Genomic DNA, 12,065 nt, shown 5'->3' with positions numbered 1-12,065 from the left:
TCATAGTCTCTCCTTAATTGTCCAATCATGTAGTAAGCACATTCCAAATAACACAACAGAAACAATTTCTTCCTTAAATAAATTAACTTAAATAAACAACTCCTATATTTTTTTCATTCTTAACAAAAATCATGTAATTATCTTATATTTTTATTTCTTTTTTTTCTCTCATTAGAAGTATTTTTGGATAAACTTGTTCAACCATACCCATACAATACACTAATAGATGTAAAGAATCAATATCAATATTTCATACAATTGGAAGCCAAGAGAAAAAATGTTGAGACAGTTCTCAACTTTGTCAAGGGATATGAAATTTGGGTCGATAAAAAAATTATTTTTTATTACTTGCATTTCTCATCAGCAGAAACACTTCCTATTAAGATTCCCAATGCGGGTAAAAAAACTGATACATGGTATATACAACAGCACCTGTGGCATTTGAAAAAGTATGAAGGGCCAAGTGCATTGACTCCTTTGTTGTTAGCCTGACTTTTTGTATGAACCATCCTTTTCCCTATGAAAAAACTCTTCCAGTAACAAGTATGGGGATTAAGCGCAGAACAAGTATACAGCATCAATGTTTAGTTACCATTTAAGTTGGTGAAGCACATAATCACTGTTAGCGGGGTCCTGTTCTTGCCTCATTTTCCAAGCCTCACTTGAGGGAATACAGCTTGCATAGAACACAATGGCTTGCTCGCAAAATCTAAGTACAATATTTGAGTGATGGCCTGGGTCAGACCCAAAAAATAAAACAATATTGGCCTGAATAACACCAAAACAAAATTATATATATATAAATGTGTGTGTGTATTAGGCTACACACGATCACTTTCAACTAGATTGAGTATAGGAGTCATAATTACCTGCAGAAGCAGATTTAAGCCTCCTTTCATACCATCATGAAACTGGGGCACATCAATTATGGAACCTCGATGTCCATTACATGAGTATCCTCTTACCATTGAGAATATGAATGTCCATATGTCTTCCAATGATCCCGTCCATTTCGTCTGTTAGAAGTTCTGTCAGAGGGAGATTTGTAACCATCACATGGTCTTCCATAAGCATCTGAAGATCTCCTGCTTGTGCCACCTCTGTTACTTAACTTCCGAGCTTTCCTTATCTCCTCTTCCAAATCATATTCTGAGCGCTGGTATAAATAAAGATAGAAACTTATCAGTTTTATATAATTACAAAGAATAGACCCTTGATGAAAATTATGGAACTGAACTACTTTTTAAAACTTTTAACAACTTCCACCGCAACCAAAGCAGGGAAATGGAAACAAAGGAGAAAACCTTCTGCAGTAATTGTTAGATTCCATAATAAAATCACATGCATTAAGTGAAGTTATCTTGTATCGAAAATGCAAGACACCCCAACACTAGCCTTATACAAAAATTATGCTTTCTAACAGAAAGAGCATGTAGGCATGTTCCCCAATTAGCAAGGCCAATCATGTCTTACTGACAACATTAACTGTCATAGTCTCATTTTTACTACAATTCCTAACCCATTAAGAGGAACCTAATCCAATACTAGCTGGAAGAAGAAAAAAATGCCATCTCAAGGCTCCAATAATGCCTAAACTACAGGAAACACCAGGAATTCAGGTTTAGCAAAGACAAAGGGGTGAGAGCGAGGCAGAATGCTCCATCACATACTAATAATGAGAAAGAGAGTTAAGAGATATTTTCAAAATAATGCAACCTAAAAGATTGCATTCTGATTGTTAAATATTCCTCCGAAACATGCCTGTTTCCCTCAAGAAGAAATAAGCTCTGCATAGGCACATGAGCACAAGAAATGAGTCTCCAAAAGATAAACCAAACTCTATTGATGACATCCAACTAGAGTAATACATACCACTGTTGTTGAGGTTGTTAAAAACTCAATGAGTCCAATTGAAAACTTACTAGAATTATACAGTAAGATAATTGGGCATCGAATCATAACCTATCCACTCTAGATGGTTCAATTTCTACCATAATACAGAGTCAAGTATTGGATATGGTGCTATTAGTTGGAAAAACAAAACAGATTTTACCAAAATTAATCGTAATGGACTACATTACTAAGAAAATTAGTATAGATGTGAAAGCTCATAAAACGACTGCCTAACTATTTGTTAGCTCTGTTCGCAAAAAAGCTTGCAGCATAAAATATGTTTGCTCCAGCTTGAAAATAAATGTGAATAAACTCAGGCATTTCAGTAGAGCATTTCAATGCAAGAATTTAGTACAGTAAGCCATTCAACCATTATTTGTCAACTATCTCTCTCTTGCCCGCCCAGCTCATATTCTCAGACTTTAGTTAATAATGCATTCAGATTCATTAACTAGCAAAAATAATCATGCACGTAACGTAACCTTGGCTGGGTCTGAAAGCACAGCATATGCTTCTCCAATCATTTTGAAAAGCTTATCAGCATCCTTGTACACCTCTTGTGAGATTTCCTTCCAAACTTGACCATCATCTCCAACCTCACTTCTTGCCAACAACTGGCCAGCCTAGATTCAAACCAAAAACAGATAAAATAAATTTTAAGCACATAAGCTTTGAAAGCTAAAAATGCGGGCAGCTCTTTTATTACCCAAAAGCAAATGACAACAGCTATACAACGATAACTATATTGCAGGTACAAAAAGACTTGAACCTTGTCCGGATGATGTCTGAGAGCTGCCTTGTGGTATGCCTTCTTGATATCTGTTGCTGTATCAGCTGATTTGATTCCTCTGGTGTTCACATTATAAATCAGATTTAGATTTGGTCTTTGGATACTCAGAATTGGCAAGCATCAGAAAACTGGGGAGTTAAATGCATGATTGAACATTGAGACATGTATTGGTATTCAAGAGATCAAGTGACATTGAGACATGAATAAATAAATAAATTTTTGATTGACCATTGCAAAATAAATAAATACTCCGAAAGGTTGTTCCTCGTGTAACTAGTTACATTACAGTTATGTACAAACGGTTTATGAGATGAAACTGTGGTCGGGTCATGGGATCAGTGATCTATTGAAAGCCAATTTAGTTGTTCATACTCATCACATCAAATGGGCAAGACCTTGATAATTTTGTAAACTTCTGCAAATCCGTGACACTTCTAGAGGATTGTTTCTAACATTTTACCTTGAGGACAAGGTAATAGCTTTAGAGCATAGTATTGATAGGAAACAACCTAAAGTGGTAGGGATTAGAGCCCCGGCTGGGCAGGGAAATAGCATGACATAGTAACCATAATATATAAAGAACTACAAAACAGATACCCATTGCTATTTGTTGCATTCTATTGTAAATCCAACTACACAGTTGTTGATATCAGTGGCTGTAGTGAAATGTTACAATAACTAACTACACAATTTTCTAGTGATACGATCCAATCTCTATCACATTAGCATCCATGTCCCATGAGGGTTGGCTCAATTAGTATGACCAAACTGTGTCAAAGCAAACGTCTTAGGTTTGTATAATTCTACTGGTCCTTCATATGCAGGCTCTGTCCTTAAGTATTACAGTAAACCTTTATTGAGGCATGGCTTGATGTACAAATAGAGCAGCCTTCCCTCTTCTTGAATTTTTTTTCAGGAATTTACCTCATAAATCACAATTTCATTTGTTATACTGGAAAAATTAAGGGCAGGTAATTCCTAATTGAATAAAGAACTTACAAAATGACGTAAACATCCAAGGGTGTCCCCTTTTTGGCTTGATCTTCCACTGAGATAAGACGTTGACGAGCTTGCCTTGATTCTTTCACACCTTTTGATCCATTGGGTGAGTCAGACTGTTTGTCCCTTTCATTGGATTGAGTTTCAAGAACGGCTATAAATCTCTTAAGGTCACAAGCTGCTTGTTCATAATCTCTAACCATCTCAAGTAAGGTGGCTCTTCTTGAAATTGCCTACAAAATGAGATCAATGAGATCCCCTGTCCACTCATTAGCAAAACTAGAGTCAAACAGAAAAACAATCATAATCCACAAGACTGATCGTTTCAATGAAACTTCTGTCCATAATCCACTTCACTCCAATACTCCTTATATTTCAATAGGTGAAGTTAGATTTAAGAAGAAAATCCAAATATGCACTCGTTATTTCACTTAATTGAAGGGACGTTAGAAAGGTATACCTTTGCATAATTTCCATCAAGGGCAATAGCCACACTGCAGTCTGCAATGGCATCAGCAATTTGGCCCAACGCTTGATGAGCAGCAGCACGGTTGCAGAAACATATTGCCATAAAAGGACATGATTTAATATTGCATGACAGAGCAGCAGTGTAATTCTCTACAGCTTCTGTATACTTTCCCTTTTTAAAGTTTTCATTCCCTGCCTTCTGTTGTTAAGAAGAATAATAGAGATCAATTTATTAATAGGTAGGTATATGATGGGGCCCTGACAATTAAAGAGCTGATTTATTGAAATAAAGAGAGATATAGGTAGAGATATACTGCCTCCCTTTCCCAAAGCATAAGCTGTAAATAATTTCCTTTGAATAACAAAAGATTATGCCTAACAGACTTTGCACCCATTTTTAATATTTTACCTAGAAACATCCTAGATAAGCCTATCGGTTGTCAACTTCCTAGATAATCCTATCCTAAATCTAAATTTCGAAACAAAACAGTAATACTTCCCTATCCTAAATTTTGAAAAAAACAAAGCAGTAACAGATATAAGCTTCCTTAATAGACAACTATTCCTAACTGTTATTTCTTGCTCCTCCTAGAGTATACCTTTCAAACCTTGGGCCCACTCTATCCGCATAATACCTACAGTTACCTGGAAATACTAAACTAAAATCTCAAAACCTTTCAAATGAAGAATAAGAAGCCAACCTACTTACTCTCTTGTATAAAAACCTGAATTAAATGGATTCAAGAATTAACAATATTATATTAGTCATTAATAATTTCAAAAAGGGCACAGAAACAATGTTATTCATCCTGGTGTCCGTGTGTGTATCTATGCTTCAGCCCACAGGGAAACTAACTCTAAGGATGGTCAAGATGTTTAAAATATTGGCATTTTAATTCAGGCACTAATTTAGGAGAAAGAGCGTTGTCAGATTACCTTGTGGTCTAGAAGTTCTCTTATTGTAGAAGCTAATGATAATGAGTCTTCAGTATTATCAATCACAGACCTACACAATTGAATTGATCATAATTCGCAAGGCATCCCTAGCTTTTGAAAATTAAAACTTGTCTTGATTAAAATGAAAAATGAGAAATTAGCCTTGACCGGTAATCAAATGAATTACTTGTTGTCAGTGACAGACACAACATGCTGTAATTGATCTAGAATATTAAGTGATGCCTCAAGCCTTCCCAAACGAAAGTAACACTTGGATATCAATGACCACCTCCACAATTTTACACTTGAGTAACTATCACATAAGGAACTATCAGAATTCGCAGCATTGTTTTCCAAGACAAAATTTTTCTCTGCAAGATGCTGACTTTGTTCACAAAGCTGAATTGCTGCTTCATACTTTCGTAGCTGCAAGACATTACAATAAACAAACAGCACTTTTTATTATCCGTTCAAAATAATTCAGCAAAACAACTAAACAACCGAAAAAGAATGCAAAAAGATGAGAGGAGAAAATAGTTGGAGTATAAAGTACCAAACATAGAGCCTCTGCCTTCATTTGCAGCAATTTTTCTGAGTACAAACTTATAGACAATGCCTTAGAAACTAGTTCCAAAGCTGTAACAGCTGCATCAGAAGTCCTCTCTTTTAAAAGTTCAGCAGCATTATTTATACACTTAAGAACTTCCTGTTAATATGTAGTAACACTTGTTAGACATCTAATAAAAGCATGCACACTTTAAAAGTGAACCAGGAGAGAATATCAGAATTGAAGATTAATTGCTCTTTGAAACACTAATAGCTAAGGTAGTAATAATAGTTGATAGTAACATAAAGCTGATAATAATATTAGTACAAGTTTACAAAAGTGCATCAAGTCTACAATATCAAAATTGTGCTATCCACATACAAGAAAAAATCATTGAAATACCTGAGCCTTTTGCAAACCATCAGCTGCTTCAACTATAACCCTCCGATCCAAACAAATAACACTACCTGATTCCATGCACTTGTTAAAACACTGCTGAGCATTTTCTACTTCCCCTAGCAAAAGGTGGCAGCTGGACAGGAAAATCATTCTCATCACTTAAGTGGGAGAAAAATTAAAGTCCTATACATTATCTAAAAAATTGAAAGTACAAAAAAAAACTCTTACTTAGCAGTTCTCATCTGTACTTTTGGAAAAGAAGGGTCCAGAGCTGTAGCCATCACACAATCTTCTAGAGCCTCTCTAATCCTTCCAAGACTCATCCGTGTAGCTGCACGATTACTATAGCATAGTAAAAGAGGCTGAACCAAGCATCCAGATCTTTCACTTGTAGGTACAGAATTTATTCCTAGTGTGTAGAAACCCTCAGCTTTAGAAAGATCCCCATCTTTATGGGCCTGGTTCCCCCTAAATAAAATCATGATTTCAGATAAATAATTAACGCAAACTTCAGGAACATTAATAAGCAGAAATTAGCACAACAAATATCAAAACACTAATTAAAATATATCTATGAAAGAGATGATTGCTTTTATGGTCGGTACCTGTGTCTCCACTTGTCACAGGCTGATGACGGAATTGTATTTGATGATGCAACATCCCCATCCTTGCACTGGCCATTTATCTGAGATCTATCCATCACATCAGAATGTGATGACATGTTGGCAGTGCTATGTGGTGAAAATTGTACAGAAGATACAAACTTCCCATTCACACGAGGAGAGATAACAAAAGTGTTGCACCCCCCCTTTCTCCTAAATTTCTTCTTATGTTGACGCTTTAATGATGGAGTACCAACCACCGATGAAGATGCAAACGAAAAATCTTTGCCCATGGATTCATTCGGACCAGGAACAAAACAAAAAGTAGCATCCTTTTGCCTTTCAATGTTTGAGGTGAAGTCAACACCAGCACAAGCTGAAGCTCCTTCTGCACTACTACCGCAGAATTGCTCAGTTTTCAAATTAGGCCAGACCATCTCAGGGCCAGAAGAATGAACAGACAAATTTTCATCTAGTTTATTACTATCCAGATCTCCATGTCTTCTATCAGTTGTACTCGTATCTTCTCTCCGCATGGTAGGCAAGTTTCCATCTTTATAATCAGTAGGAATTTTTGAATGCAGATCATTTAATCCTTTAGAAGCTTTTACATCTTGAGCACTTGCTGTTGTTTCCTGATAGGGAGAAAAATCCATTGGTGAGTGGACACCAGAAGAATCAGGGGTTTTGAGTGAACTGTCTTCTTTTGACAAATGATCCGGCCCTGTCTGTTTCTTGTTTAAGGAATGAGGCTTCAATTTTCGCCTTGTACATTTTGATCCTTTTTCCATACATGATCGACCTTTCTGTGTGGATTCAACTTTTCTATTTAACTTCGGAAATAAGTTTTCTTTGAAACAAGAAGGATCCCATGTTGGGGGTTTGAAGTCTGCAAAAGACTCCTTGGAAGCCTCCGGAGTACTTGCAAAAAAATTATCGCTATTATCACCATCTGCACTCGAGGAATGGCCCGTAGAAGCATAAAAATTTGGATGGGAATCAATACCAATTGATGAGAAGGAAAATGACACTGAAGCTCCATTCGCTTTTGAATCTTCAGACACATAACATCCTGGAATTTTGCCACTCTGGAAATCTGTGAAGCCTTCCTGACTAGTGGATGGCGTAGAATGTATTCCTGTAGAATCAGAGGCAATACCACAAGCAGTTCCATTTTGAACACCGACGTTCCCAGAAGCAGAATGAGCACAGAACTGCTGACCACCAGTTTCGGTTCTTGAACTAACACTAGAATAACCAAAACCCATGTCATTTCCTCCAAAAACAAAACCAGCAGCACAACCATTAGCATGTGAATTCTTCGAAATATCAGCACCCTCAGAATGTTTAATGTTAAGTTTCTCCATCTCATCTGATAAATTACGCACTGGCACGCCACCATAAGTAGCGGGAATACCATTAGCACTCCCACATCCACTCTTACACTTATCACCATTACCCAAATGATCATACCGATCAGCACCTGTATCACTATTACCATTCATTCCCATCTTGACACCAAAAGCACCCATTCCACGATCCAAATTCCACCCACAGCCAACAGGCTCTTTCTTCTCCACCTTAACGCTCGACTCTCTACCACTATAGCTCCCCCCAAAGCAATCACGTTGTCCACACTCAAATTCATACTTACATTCCCTCTCCCCAACTGAATCCCCCAACCCCACACTACATTTCCCCTTTTCAGTACTCAAGCCAGAATTCAAATTATTTCTAGAAGCACCAAAAACAAACACCCCACTCTTCAACTCCCCCTCTGAATTCGACCCTACCTTCCCTCCCTCACCACAAACCGTCTCCGTAACACTCTCACCGTTCTTTCTCAATCCCTCGTCACTCTTCCCAGCACCAAACACAAATTCCACACCACCACTCCCAATTCCCCCCTTCAAATCCCTAGCGGAGTCAGACTCAACCTTCCCAGCGCCAAACACAAAACCATTGTCACCACGACAGTTCAAAAATCCACTCTCTAATATAGTACCATTACCAGATACCTGATCGGCGCGAAACGGATTGAAGCCGGCGCCGGCGCCATCGTCGTCGGCGCCAGCTCTGTTCCGAGACCTGGCCTGCTGAGACGCAGACTGCTTGCGGAGTTTGGCGAGCCTCGGTCGGGACCTCGCGCGCGCGGCGGAGGCGGAAGGGTTTAAGCAGTCGGCGTTAAAATGAAGGGAGGAAGAATGCGGCGGCGCGTCCGCGGAATTTATCGGAGATTGGAAATGGAGCGCGGCGGAAGACGACATTGGGGAAGAGTAGGGTTTGAAATTGTTGGCTCCAACGGGTTAGAGAGTTCAAATTCTCAGTCTCCCACAAGCTGATGATGCAAATGGTTTTGTGATACTCTAATGTAATTTATGATTTATGATCTCAGGTTGGATTAGATTAAATAGATTGAAATCAGGTTCGGTTAATGTAATTTACTTCTTTATTTATCATCCCAATTTTCATTAAAATATATATTTAAGTTTAAATAATAGAGAGAACGAATGAACAAGACTTTTGGAGTGTGGGACCTACCTAGTTACGGATCCTTTTTCTTTTCGCTTTGCTACCCTGCTTCTATTCTACTCTTCCTTTCATTCACAACAATTTCGATCATTTTTATTTTCAAACCAACAAGAAAAATATATTTAACTTTTATTTTATTCAGTTAAATAACCTCGATAAAAAATACTTATATATTTTTATAAGTATTATACCTACTAGTTGTGGATATTATAGTATTATCTCTGTCCTTAAGTATACAAATGAAGAAATATTCATATCCACAAATATCCGTTAAGAAAATTATACATGAATATAAAAAATACTCTACCTCAATTTTTGATGATTCATCCTTGTAACGTGTGTTTGACTATGTAAACATAAGAGGTTAAGAAAGTCGTGGAAAGTTTGAAAATCAAGATGTTAAATCACAAACCGAAAATGTTTATTTTATATCAATATATATTAATATTTTAATCATTTATAAAATTTATAATTTTATTAATTTTAAAAAAAAATGTAACATTTTACGTTTTATATAAAAAAAATAGTTAGTTTTAATATTGTTTACCACAGATTGGAATATTTTACTAGTGATTAGGATAAGTTTTTTTTTTCAAATTTGAAATTGTTTTGTTAATGTTGTAGTATGAAAATTGTTTCCTTTAGTTCGTTGGTTTCAATATTATTAGGAAATTTACCCATCTCATTAGTTATTATATGTGCTTGATATATTTTTTGTTGAAGTAAAATATTTATTTTAATTACATTTAGATTTGAGATATCGGAAGGGATTAAAATAAGTTTTTTTTTAAGTGTAAGATCTAGAAAATAGCTTCGGAGTATAAGTAATATAATTAAAATAACACGTGAATATTTTATTATTAAAGTGAAAATTTTATTTAAATAGAAAAAAATAGTTAGTTATGTTTCATTTGAAAATAATCACCATCTCTTAAAAAAATATTATTCTCTTCTCTATCTTCTTTCTAACTTTTTTACCACATTTTCATTAGACTGACGATCGGATGTCACATTTGAACTCCTAGTAGTGAGTACATCAAAACCGTCCAATCAAAATTTTGTTTAGAGTAAGTTTCTTTTTGTTCTTTCTCCTTTGAGTTAGCTTTGAGTTTTCTATTCACCTAGGTAGACATGTCTTGCATGTAGTGTATATGGTTTCAGAGTTAACATTTGTTACTTAAGGGTTCTAGTAATGTGTTGAGATCATAGATCAGGATTCTATGGTGCATGTTAGATTATCCCTCATTTCATTAGGAGTTGGAGTTGTCTGTGAGTGTTCATCCTTCTAATCAGGTAAGGGAAGCTAGTTTTACCTTTTAATAGAACCCTATATTAGAGGATTTGGATGTGAAGGTGACATTGTCACAAATTTAAAATTTCTCTTGCAGCATTTGTTGTGGAGTAAAATAGATGTTGATTAATTGAGTGGAATTTTGAAAATATAGAGATAGTATATTTTATTGAATTGGTAAAATTACATGTTGATTATGATGTTCAAGAAGTTATTGAATGTGATTGAATTATGTTAAGTGCAAACAATAATGAGTGTTGGTTGTTTGAATTAAAATTTGAATGAATCTTGTTTAAAAATTATGAATATGTAGATATATATGTTGATATTTGAGTTCAATGAGAAGTATCAGATTTTGAGAAAAGTGATATCCTATTGATCTTGTATGTTTTATAAAATACAATTTGAGAGTTTTGGTGAAAATTTGAAATTTAGTTAAGTTAATTGGAAAATTTTACCTTATTCTGAGGTCCATTTTCACTCAAGCAAAAAATGGAGTCAAAATTTGGTTTATTCTCGAGTTTATTTTTGCTCAAGCGAGGGTATTTTCGCTCAAGAGAAAATAGCACTAGAACAAACCTTGATCTTGGCTCATTTTTCTCAAGCGAAGCAATTTTCGCAAGCGAGACCATTTTTGCTCAAGCGAAAAGACACTTCTTCTAATTTTGTTTATTTAGTTATTGTGTAATATTTTTGTTGATTTATAATGAATGTTTATTTATATGCGTATAAATTAAATATTTGATCTTGAAAAATTGTATGATGTGTGAATTGAACCATGAATTCAGTGGAAATATGACCGAGACATAATATTTTCAAGAAAGGAAGTACCATGTTGAGATTGATTATGATGTACATTGATTAGGGATTTGTCAATAAAGGAGTACCCTAACTCTACTCGTAAATTTGGAACCATATAAATGGAGATTATCAAGTGGTGAGAGTCGAAGGAGATTCATATAACAAGACATGTTGTTTGAAAAATAATTAGTCTAATAGGTTATATGGACTAACCCTGTCATATTTGGTACTATGTTATTATGCGCATGGTTATGTGAATTCCACAGTGAGGTAGTATGATAGATGCATACCTCTGAGTCTAAGTCAATGCATGAGTCTTTCGAAAGTACAATCAAGTGTCTATGTGTATGTTAGTGGATTTCTGGCAAGAATGATGATGCACATGAGATATTTGTAGACACTTGGTTGTTTAGTACATGGATGTGGATAAAGTGTTATAATTTACAGGTTCATGATTGTATTCACCGAATTGGATGAAGTGTGATGATTATGTGTTGGAACAAAAATTAAGAGTTATATGAGAACATTCTTAAATAATTATTGGTTATAGAATTATATTAAAAGTTTTAAAAATTACTAGCTTACCATGTATTTATTGTTTGTAGTTGTTTATTTTTTAAACTTGCAATGATTATGTTTTAAACAAAAATAAAGACTACACATAATATATCTCCACAGAAAATGAGAAGTTAATAAAGAAAACTAAAAACTAAAATAATATTTTGTAATATAATATTTTGAAGCAAGTAAATTGGATGTGTATACCTACATTTTAAATTGTATGATATAATTATTAAAGTAAAGTAA

The 12,065-nt window shown here is 35.2% G+C and overlaps 1 protein-coding gene across 3 annotated transcripts; it reads right to left on the bottom strand.

Moving 5' to 3' along the window:
- Nucleotides 1-229: 229 nt before the first annotated feature.
- On the bottom strand, nucleotides 230-9,085 carry LOC137814016 (uncharacterized). Of its 3 annotated transcripts, none has more exons than XM_068616533.1 (12): nucleotides 6,638-9,085; nucleotides 6,261-6,500; nucleotides 6,036-6,165; nucleotides 5,640-5,792; nucleotides 5,274-5,512; nucleotides 5,087-5,156; nucleotides 4,143-4,349; nucleotides 3,683-3,915; nucleotides 2,663-2,741; nucleotides 2,376-2,516; nucleotides 870-1,156; nucleotides 230-709 (listed from the first exon to the last, which is right to left on the bottom strand). In XM_068616533.1, the coding sequence occupies exons 1-11, from the start codon at nucleotides 8,899-8,901 to the stop codon at nucleotides 962-964; spliced, it is 3,951 nt and encodes a 1,316-aa protein (XP_068472634.1). In that variant the 5' UTR covers nucleotides 8,902-9,085; the 3' UTR covers nucleotides 230-709; nucleotides 870-961. The 3 variants fall into 3 exon arrangements, with proteins under 3 accessions (XP_068472634.1, XP_068472633.1, XP_068472635.1); XM_068616532.1 differs by having other exon boundaries at nucleotides 230-768; nucleotides 6,638-9,040; XM_068616534.1 differs by having other exon boundaries at nucleotides 230-734; nucleotides 6,638-9,026.
- Between the last annotated feature and the right edge of the window lie 2,980 nt (nucleotides 9,086-12,065).

This window comes from Phaseolus vulgaris, chromosome 1 (assembly GCF_000499845.2).
Source record: "Phaseolus vulgaris cultivar G19833 chromosome 1, P. vulgaris v2.0, whole genome shotgun sequence".
In the NCBI taxonomy this organism is placed as follows: Eukaryota; Viridiplantae; Streptophyta; class Magnoliopsida; order Fabales; family Fabaceae; genus Phaseolus; species Phaseolus vulgaris.
This window is presented reverse-complemented; position numbering and strand designations above follow the sequence as displayed.